This window comes from Branchiostoma lanceolatum, chromosome 3 (assembly GCF_035083965.1).
Source record: "Branchiostoma lanceolatum isolate klBraLanc5 chromosome 3, klBraLanc5.hap2, whole genome shotgun sequence".
Classification (NCBI taxonomy): domain Eukaryota; kingdom Metazoa; phylum Chordata; class Leptocardii; order Amphioxiformes; family Branchiostomatidae; genus Branchiostoma; species Branchiostoma lanceolatum.
Window position 1 is genome coordinate 27177330 of NC_089724.1, and position 13957 is coordinate 27191286.

A 13957-nucleotide genomic window follows, 5' to 3' on the forward strand; every position below is an offset into this window, starting at 1 on the left:
ACAGCGAATTTGATTTAGTTTGATTCAAAATGGAAGACACCGATAGTTTTGTTGATGGTGATGACGTCAGTCGTGGCAATATACTTAACTGCTTCGAACATCTGACTTTCGATTCCTTGCTGCATAATCATATGCGATGTATCCAACACCTTCTCAATGATCATTGCCCTCTGCACACCTGAATTCGAGGAAAAGATACATGTAGGTCGAATCTGACAACTCACGGAGGTCAAAATAGTGGCCATTGCTCGGGTGCTGTGCGTATGATATGACATTCCAGGCTATGCGAAAACTAGTCATATTGATAATTTAACAACGTGTAATGTGTTAACAAACATCTGTCCCAATATTCTCATGCATGTACACCAGGAAAGGCTAGACTGATCGTGTCTTTGTTCTCTGTAATGTGAGATCACTTCGGCAAGTAGGCCGCGCTTTTGATTGAGGTCACGATGATGCCGGCTTTGGTGTCCACCGTGACAGTCATCTCAGCCCGGACCAACTTTACCATTCTCGCGCCATGTGCACAGCCATGTACAGAAAATACGAATATCAACTGCAGGTCTAAAAGAAATAACACATGTCTTCTTAGCTGGTAATGCCTTGTTTATTTTGTAAAGATATCATAACAGTCACATTAATACGAACTATTATGGTCGGTACTAGTAAATTCTCGCCCATGTTACAGTAACTGTACAGGAGAGTCCGCCTGGCAAATATTATCCAACGTTGGCCAAACTCCCCTGACAAATCATTATTCCCATAGTCAGTGTAGTTAGTGTGGAGGAGACTAAAACAGAGGCTTCGCACCGACGCCCTTCGTTTCACACGGCTGTCGAAACAGGCTGCCCCGTTGTCATAAGCTTGGCGGTTTCACGTTTCACAGGCAATGCATGTTTGTAGCGACCTCTGCCCCTCTCTCTAGTTCTTATGATTACCAAAACAATGTAATTTGACACGGATAAGATAATTAGTTATTGTAGCTGGCAGGTTCTGAAAGTTACAATGATCAAGCTGTTTGGCTTATCTAGATGTGCATCAATGTTTACATCATATGAAAACGATGTACTATAACTTTCTTATTTTCCGCGGTCTACATATTACACTACTTTATATCATTATTTATCATCTAATCATTTCTTTCGTCAGGTAAGATTTGCAGTCCCTACAGGAGACACATTGTTTCTAATAAAACTAAGCCCTCGAAATAGAGGATATGAGTCTGGTGACTAAGGGCGTTTAAAACGGAAGGAACCGTAAGGCCCAAAGTAAGTCAGCTGCACCGGTCCGCGTTTGTCAGGTAGGTCATGTGACTTCATCTCCAGAGATTGCTGTGGGGCCGTCCCACCGGTGTTGCCGTTGGCGTTGTCCGTAGCCTGTTGGTTCCTGAGGGAAAATGTCACGGAAATAAGGTCAGCATAGCTTTTATACCATTCTCCTTGAAGTTCCAATTTTTTTCTCTATTTTTGAATGATTTTCTTTATTTAAAAACATTGTAAACAGAAGACTACGTTTCAGCTTATCCCCAAATGAACACTTTCTCAGTTTTCTCATCTATATATTTCGCATGGAAAGTTTTAAAAATGTTGAAGGTACCTTCGTTCTTCTAGCACGGCCTTGTTCGCCTGGAGTCTCTCTCCCGTAAGCTGGTACCGCCAGAGGAAGACCAGGCTGAGGAGAATCACCCCTGCCGGGATGAAGGAGACCAGCAGGCGGGTGGTGAAGGCGACTGAGTCCGGCTGGGTACAGGCACCGGTCTGGTAACCACCGATCCTGCAAGAGATGATTGAACATAAATTTTACTACTTCTTTCTAGTAGGTAAGATTAACTGAACTCATCAAAATTCACTTGTTTGGGGCTAAGCTTTGTTCTACTCAAACCCAAAAATCTTGTGGGGAGAGCTTTGAGTCCGCCTTTCGTTTGAGCCATCGTTCATCAAGGGCTGATACAAATGACTGAAAGAAGCATGTGCCATTGGCATAATACATTGGAGAGAAATCCTGTGTCTGAAGGTGCATTGGAACCATCTGACCCATCAATCTTTAAGAAACCAAGTCAACTTTGGGTCCAGAAGAATCTATTAAAGAAATTCTATATATAGCCGATAGCCTTTTCTGATGAATCAAGTCTGATGAGTTTTTTTACCTGTGCAAACTTGATTGACGAAAACAACATACAAGATAGACAACCATTCTACTGATTTCATTCATGTCTTTTTCTTTGAAATTAAAAAAAAAAGCTGAAATCTTTACTGTAGTAACATCTAATAACACGGTCTAGCACATTTGTGTAATAACTTTATACTTTGGGCATTTCACAACTGTGCAAAACATGCCATATGATGATCCCCTTAGTTTTGCGAGCGTACGAAAACCCCGGCGACAATTTTCAGTTAGTCATATTTTTGCATCATGGACGTCGCTATACATGTGATTGTGTTGTTTGAACTAATCATGTATAGAAATGACTAGATAAATTGACTTTCAAAAATCCGATTTTCGGGCCCTAAGATTGCTTGGGTTGCCTTTAAGGGTGCGTGGTAAGGCAAAGACGTTCACTCACTCCAAAGCTACGAGTGATGTTACAGACGCGAACAGCATGGAGGTTGAGTTCAGGCACTGGAATAACGTCTGGAACAGCATGTCCCGTCTCTTCCCTTTCTGGATTTTGAAGTCGTCCGCTACATCAGTCAGCATGGTCCTGGGGAAATGTGTCATAAGAGAATGGCCGTGGTAAAGAAACAGTACTCTCTAAGCAGAGGAGGGTTTCCGGCTGGTTTTTGACGTACGTGTTTTTAGGCGTTGTTGTCGGGCTTTCTATTTTGTCATTTTGTTTTGTCTGTACTCTCCAAGCAGAGGAAGGTTCCGGCTAGTTTTTGAAGTGTTAAGGCGTTTTTGTCGGGCTTTCTACTTTGTCATTATTTTTGTCTCTTCAAAATTGTTACGACTAATGATAATCTAATGGTTCTCGGGGAGGAGCACTGCCACCTTTCTTCAATGGAAGTAAATAGGTTTGTCCCTCCCCAGGGTCAGTGCCTGCAGAGGTGGGGTTTGAAGAGACCAAAAATATGACAAAGTAGAAAGCCCGACAAAAACGCCTAAAAACACGTCAAAACCAGCCGGAACCCTCTTCTGCTTAGAGAGAAGAGACAAAACAAAATGACAAAGTAGAAAGCCCGACAAAAATGCCTAAAACACGTCAAAAACAGCCGGAACCCCTCCTCTGCTTGGAGAGTAAGGAAACAGATCACAGCTCACAACGTGTACAAGCAAACTTTGTATTCCCTCAAAATGTATGCCACATGTAATGTATTTTTGCAATAAGTATCATATGATAAAACAATGGAGCGGTGCGCATGAAGAAAAAAGGTTTAAAATCATTCAACATTCAAATCATATTGCAGGAGGCAAGAACATGCCCACCATGACTTACGTGATATTTGTATATAAATGACGTCACCTATCAAAATCAATCAATGTTATGACTGTATGAACAGGAAGAGTCTTACTGCACAAAGTAACGAACTAAATCAGCACGCGCTGACTAGCAAGAAGGGTTGTCCAAACGGTAGATGGCGGATAGACAAGCACATAAGGAAACAGGACAGCAGTACTCTTCACAAATATAATCACAAGGACTTATGCCATCACGTCTGAGATTCAGTGGGTCATCACAGTTGTTTGGGTACAGCGTAGAATGCAGCATATATTACATTTTTGACGTTTACTACCCTAAGTGTATGAAGCCCAGTTCTTGAGTACGGGCATGTCCTCCTTGTTGATTGCAGAAAGGAACAGGAACGTCAACTAGAGCGTGTTCAACGGCGAGCTCTTCGCATCATCAGCCGAGCAGGCCGGCGTGATGTGCCTGAACTACCCACCCTCAAGTCTAGGCGCGAGAATGCCGCTGTGAAACTCATCAGACAAATGCTCCAAGATGACCACCCTATACACGATCTGGTCCCCCCTCCAGATCCACAGCTACTGGACGGTCACTTAGAAACAAACACACCATCTCTATACCCCCAGCAAGAACAAAAATATTACAGGACTCTTTTCTCCACCAGACAATCAGATTGTACAACAGTAAAACCCAGTGTGCAATAATGGGCACTTGCTATGTCAGAGATGTACGTGTATGGATGTATATAGATATATTGTATATAGGTATTGATCTCCGTTTTTATTGTTAATATCGCCGCCATCCAGGCATTGTTTTTGGCGGCCAAGGTTTGATATTCGAATAAAGAAAAAAAAGAAAGAAAACCATACCATGGGATGAAGAGCGGCGCGGAAAAGCCAGCTCCGAGCAGACACAAGACGATAGCCGCTAGGTCCAGTCGTCGCGCTGGAACGTACATCAGGCTCACACACGCTGATATCCCGATCTGTGCAGATGATTACAGGTTATTTCGCTACATTGTCAGTTCGCTACATTGTCAGTTCGCTACATTGTCAATTAGCTACATTGTCAGTTCGCTACATTGTCAGTTCGCTACATTGTCAATCGCTACATTGTCAGTTCGCTACATTGTCAGTTCGCTACATTGTCAGTTCGCTACAGCTAGTACTTTTTGCTACATGGTCAGTCGTTTCGCTACATGGCACAAAGTTCTTTCGCTACATGGTACAAGTTGTTTCGCTACATGGTTAGTTGTTTCGCTACATTTGAATGTTATTTCTCTAGATAGATTAGTGACATTAGAAATGGTTTTAGTTATTGCCTATAATACGCGTTTGTAATAAAACCATTTCTAATGTTACTTGTCTATCAAATGTAGCGAAACAACTAACCATGTAGCGAAACAACTTGTACCATGTAGCGAAATAATGTTGTACCATGTAGCGAAACGACTGGCCATGTAGCAAAAAGTACTGACAATGGAGCGAACTGACAATGGAGCAAAACAACCGGTTAGCGTGCAGATGCGAAACGTCTTTTTTTCCCAAGGTTACTTGATCATTAAAACGCATTTTACTCTACTTTATGCAGTTTTATCCTATCACATTCCATTATATCTTATTTAGTTGTTTTTTCTTCATTCTGGTATGTTTTGTATTTCATTTTTTTAAAATATTTCATAATGTACTATAAGATTTTGTTTTTGTTTTTCCATTCAACACTTATTTCAAATCCACTATTTCCAAAACTCTAATCAGGACGCTAGGGATGTGTCAGGGTAGTGTTATAAATCATAGCCCAAGTCAATCCGAAGTGAATCGAAATCTAAAAGTTCTGACTGGAACCTCTGACTGTCTTGTAATTGAATATTAAATCTTTACCCTGACATACATGTCAACAAGTGTTTGTAAATTACCAAGCTGAAACCGGCGAAGACCAGCTTTTTCTCAAACCGTGTCATCAACAGGGCAGAGATGGGGATGGACACAACCGTGGCTCCCTGTCGTAAGAAACGTAACACGCTCGTTCTCATTTGAATGTACAGTACACATTTTGTAACTTCGGTTACCGTTTGAAGTAAGACGTTCCTGACATTAAGATTTGCAAAATATAAGGTGCCAAACTGTCGTTTTTATGACCACTTAAAACTTTTCTGGCTGTTACAACGGCAGTTTGATACCTTATATGTGGCATATCTCAATGTCAGAAACGCCTTACTTCAAATGGTAATGGAAGTTAGAATATGTGTACATTTAAATTGGAACAAGCGAACAAACAAATATTAGGTACAAATTTAAAGCAGGCTCATCAAATTCGGTATTGCCTTGTTTCGACCGATTATACACGGCCTCAAACACGTTAAAGTACCCATCACACATGTTGATATAAACACTATCCCTTTCATATGGATAGCCGCATTGCACTATCAGTCGAAGCATTATCTTTGTAGGATTGATTTGCTGCTTTATATTTTTGTCATATCCAGGTACATTGCCACACAATAAGAAGCTTCTGAGTTACCTGGCGTCTCAACCACCCCCCCCCCCCCTCCACCCTTCGATCAGAATGGCCAAATAGCCAGACCTGAACAGTGTTGAAAAAAAAAACACGAAAGAATGACATTTACCAAAAATGCCAGCAGGAGGTTTTCCAGTTGGTCTTCAAGACGAAGGGCATATTGGACCGCCAGGGCCGCGGACCATTGCGGCAACTAAAGTGGTACATGCAATATCAGGATTAGCATGGATCCACGCTTGGTGTTATCATAATGCTGAAAGAGGAAAGAAAAGAACCCCTGCTGCAAAGATAGCTTCCTGAATAGAGTTAACTTGACAGTAGAATGGTCTGAACATCTCGTTGATCTGTTACAAGATTGCGGAGAAAAACAAAGACAATGAAACACTAGAGTTAAGTATTTGCGCTACATATATTTCAGGTTTGCTATGTTAGTTTAGCGATTACGGGATCTTTTTATAGATATTTGGTATTGAATTTTTCTTTTTATTTGAGTTGAATGTGTGACAGTGGTGTGCCGATTTGTTGAAAAATAGAGAGAACGCTAGCGACCCCAAAAAACACCCATCCCAATAAACTGGTATGCCGACCCTGCCGACCCTGTGACGTCATAATGCAAGATGGCGGCCACCACACATGCCAACGGATCCAACAAAGGTTTTGCTGCGCAAACCCGTAACTGCACTTGATTGGAAAGTACTACTAACCACTACTCCAAAGGCGGAGAGCATCCCCAGGCCCACCAGGTCAGCGAACGGCCGGAAGGTGCAGACTTCCCAGATGTCCTTCAGCAGGGTTCCTCGTGACGTGTCAGAACCAGGGACCGTACTCCCTGTGGTAATACAATTTTGTTGGGAGAAATGGAAATAAGTGCGGCAATTAAAAATTATTGCCATAGCGAAGGTGTCTGGGTTGATCTTACTTCCTTCACTGTAAAGAAAGTACCAACGCAGCACTCTTTAGTTCTCCCATGATAATATTTGTTAACAAAGCACTAAGTCAGTAAGGCGTCTGCCAAGCCGGTCTGAAGATTTGGTGTCCACAGAGGTTTTTTTTGGAGGGGGGCATGGTGTTTAACAAGTTCTTGTGATAAAGATTCCTGTAAAATTCTGGGAATTCTTGCCGGAATGCCAGACCTTACTAACAAGGCATACAGTGACAGGCGGCGTCCACGGACGGATTTCTGTAAGATTCTGAGAATTCTTGTGAAACGGACCTAAAATATACTATTAAGCTCGCCCCTGAAGCTTCGCTAAAAAAATGATGTTGACAGGTTCTGTTGCATATGCACCCTCTCCAGTTTTCATTCTGCTGTTGTTGTACGAACTAACTTGACCTTCCAATAAATGACCAACCAACCCGAAGAATATATTCACTGGACATTGAGAAATACATCGAGAGTATATTACGAACGGGGGAACTCCTCGTATATGGAAATAAATCTGTTGAAAATGATGTTCACCTGCGTATTCTTTCACACTGAAGACTGTTGTACTGACAGCAAGAATAGTAATGGCGGAGATGGTCCCAGCAGACACGAGATAACCGGTCTCCTGAATGGCGGGAACACAGATCATACATAAAGTAGCAAATCTCCAAGCAGATCTACACGGTGCACCGAAAATCGTATATGGTAGCCAGATAAGCTGCAGTCAGCCAGATAAGCTCCAGTCCGCACCGTACACCGTGTATATCTGCTTGGAGATTAGCAAATCATTTCCATCTGCTTTTTTGATCCGTCGAATTTTGATCATTATCATAGGTCATCGCAGATGTGCTTGAACTGATAATCTGATGGGCACAGCTACAGGGACTCGAGTTAAGCTTGCGGTCCAATCTCAATTCAGCTCAAGAGTTGAATAGATAAATAAACGGAAAAAAATTTAGAAAGAGCGCCCCACATGTAATGAAAATATTGAAGATGAATTTCATTTTGTGATGACTTGTCCACTATAGTAAAGAGAGCACTGTCAGATACTATTTCTACTAAAACAAATTTCACCCTATCTGATACACAAAACTATATTTTCTATGTACTGTTGTCATGTCCAACTCCTGTATCCACCTACATAGGTTAATTTCATTATAAAGCATTCCAAAAGCGAGACCAAATTACCAACACATGACTATATTGTAACGTAACGTATTGTATACTGTTATCGATGATATTTTTTAGTTAGAATTGTAGAACAGATTAACCTTGTAGTATTGTTGGTTTAATGCCATACATGTACTATGTGCGATTGTTGAGCAATAAATTTCATTCATTGATGATGAGGCAAAGGAACTGTCTTACCGGGTCATTGGTAATGGCTGTAGTTACGTTGGTTATTGTCGAGTTGACACAAGATGCGGAATCCGTGGTGCCGAACGCTCCCACGATCTGGCCATGCACAGCGGTCGCCAGAAGTATCGACATAATATTACAGACAAGTCCTAGAGAGACAAATTCCGAAGAAAGGGTCAGATGTACAGGTGGAAATACTTTTTGTATAATACATGAAGTCATTACCAAAGCCCGTCGTGGTTTGGAATCCGGTTTTCAGATCGACTTGTGTTTTGTGCCTATTTGTACGCTAAAGGGTTACAAATAAAGAGATGACATGTTTCAATCAAGATGGAGGTCCAGTGTCTTATGAGAGGCACACATTGATCCTGCATTGATAAGAGTTGCTAAGGTGTGCAATTGCTCAATCATTTGGATTTTACAGCTTGAACAGATAAAGTCCTGGGTTATACATATATAACTACATATACTATAGAACACTCCAAAGAAAGAAACAAAGCCCATACGGTAGGTTGTAGCTACATCCCTTTCCGCTGAGTCTTCAGTCATGTACATCAGTAGGATGCGATAAGATGTAATGACGGCCTGTAAAGACGTTGCCAAAGACGTTATGTGTCCGGTGACAAAATCATATATCTAAGATTTTTTAAAAGTCTTAAAAGACTCTTTCTCTATCTCTCTGTCTCTCTCTCTCAACACACACACATACACACACACACACACACACACACACACGCACACACACACACACACACACACACACACACACACACACATATATGTATATAAAACTACGCACAAAAAGTTTGGAAACTTTACTTTGGTTGGTCATATTTCCGTTGTTTCTTGATCAATGTCAAGGCATTACATATCGTTGGAAAGCCTGTGGATTTCCCTTCTTATGATACCCAACTCATTATAATTGCAGTATCATGGAGCGAGCACCAGGCCTGCTTACGCGAGTGGGTTGTAGAAAGTGCCCAAATTTCCCTGCTAGTGTCTAACACTCAGCGCAGCGCCAAACCCAGTCGTGGTGGAGTTGTCCACATCGTGAATGGAACAGTGTGCGGAGGAATGTTATGTTCACAGCTACAGGTGAGAGTAGATTTATTTAGACTGTTGGATGGGTAAATGAAAGTGTTGGCAACGAGGAAAACCCTACGCTGACTGTTGTACAGATAGACTGACTGATTGTTTTGTTGGAGTCAGTGCCATGGTGTGGGGCAGTACAATGTTAACTGCCAGAGGAAAAACCAGGCTAATCATCCTAAACAACCTCGATGTGTCAAGACACTGACATAGAGACACCTTTCCAAGATCCTTACCTCTGCAATATGCAAGATCTGCAAGATGATGGTGCACGTCCATACAGAATGAGAGTCATTTCAGATCACCTCCAGGATGCAGGAATACAGAGGATAGAATGGCCCTCCTGCAGCCCAGATCTCAACACAATTGAACACAGTCTCAGACCCTGTGATCACTGATCAGCTTGGGCGAGCTGTGCATGCAAGAATGATCAACAGAACAACACTGGTCTACCTGCGACTACTCGTTGTGGAAGAATAGCCATGGGGCCGCGTTACAAAACTGGTGACAAGCATGAGAAGGATATGCCGGGCTGTGGTGACAGTGCATGGCTTGTGTACTCAGTATTAAGCCACCTTCATCATAACTGAGGTTCCTTTACGCATCTTTTTGTTTGGATGAAGACTGTCCTTGGCTTTCATATCAATGTGTTTTGTTGATTTAAGTTTCATATTACCCTCGTACACAAGCCACGTGCTACCAGCAGAAGAAAAAAATACTGAATTGAGAATTTGACATTAGTAGGGTCCTCTGTGCACTTTTTTTATGTGACCTGCTCGCATAAGCAGGTCTGGTGCTCGTTGCGTTAATTTACAACCATATCAAGTTTGGTATCATGGGAAAGTAAATCACACAAGCTTTGTAATGATATATAAATCATTGAAATTGATCAAGACACAACGGAGATATGATCGACCAAAGTTAAGTTTCCAAACATTTTTTGTGCTGAGTGTATATATATAAACTGCTGTCATAAACGTTACATTATACAACAGCTACGTGGGTAATTGAACCTGCTAAACTGTCTCACCGTTTGTAAGACCAGGAACACACTGTGGAACACCAGGTACCAGGCGATCCTGCCACCATTGCCGATATCCGGGACGTACCACGCCAGGATGTTGGACGGGATCATGATCATGGTGGATGCGATCATCCTGGAAAAGGTTTGATCCAATCACGTGTAGCAATCACGAGCCAATCACGTGTCAATCACGTGCGTGTGTCATTCGTTTGTTTACTGGCTTGCTGGTGTCCTTGTTTCAAGATCAACAATAAAACCTAGCGTGATACTAGTAGTTGATCATTATGAAACAACATTCTAAATTGTAACAACGTCCAACAACTAGAAGAAAAGGATTCAGATATTCTAGATTTTTTTCTAGTGTTTTGATCGGTACAATTCTACAATACGTAACTACGTAACGTTAACGTTATCATGGATAACTGCGCTGTGTTGATTTGGGCATTTCACGATCAGCAATGAATCATAGCATGAAAGTTGATCATTATGAAAAAGCGGTTCTAAATGGTAACTTCAAGCATCAAAAGGATGTGAATATGCCGATTTTTTTTTACTGTGGAACAAGTCTTTGCCAAGGAATGAGTGGACCCATTGCTGTACATGTGCTACAATTAAGAACCTTGTTCCTTTTCCACAAATCCCATTTTACAGTTCATAATTGAGTAGCTAGAAAACGAGGCGGACGACGGATAACGATACGTTGTTTCTTCCTCTTTCGAACTGACACAGACCTCACGCCAGACAATACGTTTGGCTTCATTTATTATCCAAACCGACCACTTTGGAGTCCCTCTGTTTTTAGGAAAGGTCTTAGATTTCACCACGGACAATACAATAGCTAAGGTATCTTGCTATCGTAGCCTGGTGAGCACCTATTTTGGTAGTGTGCGGGTATGTACGAATTAAAACAAGTCGTTAACCGTTTATATTCTGTTTTATTAGAGAGATGACTCGGATAGTTGTAAGCACGCACCATGTTTTATACTTTCCCCACGTGTTCGGCTTGGACGCGTTGAGGACTGGTATGAGGAGAGGATACGCCAGGACGTCCCAAACACGGCTCCCGAAAACTACCGCAGTCGCCACAAGAGGAGTGAACTGTACAACACGAGAAAAGGTTGAGAAAAAACACTGACATCCAAACACACCCGTCAGAGATGTTCAACAAGGCTGTACACTAGTAGTACCAGAGATTTTTCTCCTAAACTCTAAACTCAACAGCGTCATTTGTGCCCAGATTCTAATCTCCAAGCAGATCTCTACGGTGCGCCGAAAATCGTATATGCTAGCCAGAGAAGCTCCAGTCAGCTAGAGAAGCTACGGTGCGGACTGGAGCTTATCTGGCTGACTGGAGCTTCTCTGGCTAGCATATATACGATTTTCGGCGCACCGTGGAGATCTGCTTGGCCTTGAAGATTAGAATCTGGGCACAAATGCAAAAACCCAGAATCACTGATCTTTACAACGCACTATCTTTGATCACTCGTGCCAATCTATACATCTCATACGTGTGCAGTGCGTGTATGCGTGTTTTTAATAGTATGTAGATATTTCTGTGCGTCTATTATCATGTCTTTGTTGTCTATTTTTGCTCGCTTGAACGTTGTAGAATTAGTCTATGGTAGCCGTCGGTAGCGAATGGAAACCCTCTGGCCGACTTACTCATCGGAAAATCATCAAACCTATTTAGTCAACTTCTACTATTCCAGCTACCCACAGAGTTTTTGTTTGTTTGTTTTATTCACATATCCATTAGTGTTAATTTTTCATAATACATAAACTTCACACTATTCTTCCTGGAGTTCACCTACATTAAATACAATGAAATCAAATACAAGAACAAAAACTTTTATAATTGTTAGATAGTAAATTAAACAAAATCAAATATGACGAACTTAAAAGTGATCAGGAGAGGTCAGAGGTCAATATTGTATCTAGGTAAAGACTGGGAAAGAAAACAACCGTTAAGTTATTTCTGGATGTAATGTATCTGCGTTTGTTTCGACAGCAGCGCTCCCAAGCCAGGATGATTACCTGTCTATCACGATGGAATAATATCAGACTAAGAACTTCATCAACTGGCTTGAAAACCACCAGTCTTTCTTTTCTTCACACAGCAGAAATTAATTTTGGGATATATGATTAAGAACAAAGACTTCCATTTTGCCTTTTGGTTTGTACAAAACTGAACTTAAACTGTAGGAACATGAACAATTTAATTTGTTGAGTACATACAATTTTGATAGCCTGCTATCTTGAAATCTACCAATTTACCACCGGAGCATACACTACAAGTAATATGCACAATGGAAATTCGTTGGTGTACTATGTTACGGTGATTATAACAACATCTATCCGGTTTTAGAGGTTCGACGACATACAACGTCTGTTAGTGTGAGGGGGTATGGTGCACATAACGTAAAGTCTTGTTCTTGAACAGCCTATGAGGTTACTGACGAAGATAGTGATGACGATTCCTTTACTCTCCAAGCAGATCTCCGTACGGTGCCAAAATCGTACAAGCTAGCCAGAGAAGCTCCAGTCAGGCAGAGAAGTTCTCAGGCACCGTCGGGTTGCAATAAAAACTCCTTCTGCCAGTTGGATACGGTCTTTGCAACCGTTGGGTCTGCTTGGAGACTAGATTCTTTTACATTTTCGTATTCACACCCACCACAAAAGTGAATTCCTTGACACCATCCGGTAGAAACATTTGCAAAAAAAATGGTGACCTATAATGAAGGATACACAAGAAGATACTAATCTCCAAGCAGATCTCAACGGTGCCAAAATCGTACAAGTTAGCTATAGCCAGAGAAGTTCCAGTCAGCCAGAGAAGTTGTCAGGCACCGACCGGGCTGCAATAAAAACTCCTTCTGCCAGTTGGATACGATCTTTGCAACCGTTGGCTCTGCTTGGAGATTACTATAATGAAGATACTACCTAGCATAAAGTGCATAATTTCTCAGCTACCTTGACCACCTCCAGTAGGAAGATGTTGGCGTACAGAGACATGACGTTGTACATCATGGTCCCAGAGAACTCCCCCACGGCGTAACACAGCTTCTCACGGGTGGACAGCGGCTCCACACGCAAGGCCGCCATTTTTCTAGGACTGTCTTACAAAGCCTGCCACTCACTGTTGTCATAAGCCTCGTGGTATAATGTTACCTCATTTGTACACAGCGAATTTGATTTAGTTTGATTCAAAATGGAAGGCACCGATAGTTTTGTTGATGGTGATGACGTCAGTCGTGGCAATATACTTAACTGCTTCGAACATCTGACTTTCGATTCCTTGCTGCATAATTATATGCGATGTATCCAACACCTTCTCAATGATCATTGCCCTCTGCACACCTGAATTCGAGGAAAAGATACATGTAGGTCGAATCTGACAACTCACGGAGGTCAAAATAGTGGCCATTGCTCGGGTGCTGTGCGTATGATATGACATTCCAGGCTATGCGAAAACTATTCATATTGATAATTTAACAACGTGTAATGTGTTAACAAACATCTGTCCCAATATTCTCATGCATGTACACCAGGAAAGGCTAGACTGATCGTGTCTTTGTTCTCTGTAATGTGAGATCACTTCGGCAAGTAGGCCGCGCTTTTGATTGAGGTCACGATGATGCCG

The 13957-nt window shown here is 41.8% G+C and overlaps 1 protein-coding gene across 1 annotated transcript; it reads right to left on the minus strand.

Moving 5' to 3' along the window:
* Nucleotides 1–1229: 1229 nt before the first annotated feature.
* LOC136429493 (sodium-dependent lysophosphatidylcholine symporter 1-like) lies at nucleotides 1230–13419 on the minus strand. Its single transcript, XM_066419323.1, has 12 exons — nucleotides 13288–13419; nucleotides 11708–11740; nucleotides 11291–11415; nucleotides 10324–10450; nucleotides 7380–7470; nucleotides 6625–6749; nucleotides 6030–6113; nucleotides 5319–5402; nucleotides 4273–4388; nucleotides 2564–2701; nucleotides 1597–1773; nucleotides 1230–1386 (listed from the first exon to the last, which is right to left on the minus strand). Exons 1-12 carry the CDS (start codon nucleotides 13417–13419, stop codon nucleotides 1230–1232), a joined length of 1389 nt encoding a protein of 462 aa, XP_066275420.1.
* Between the last annotated feature and the right edge of the window lie 538 nt (nucleotides 13420–13957).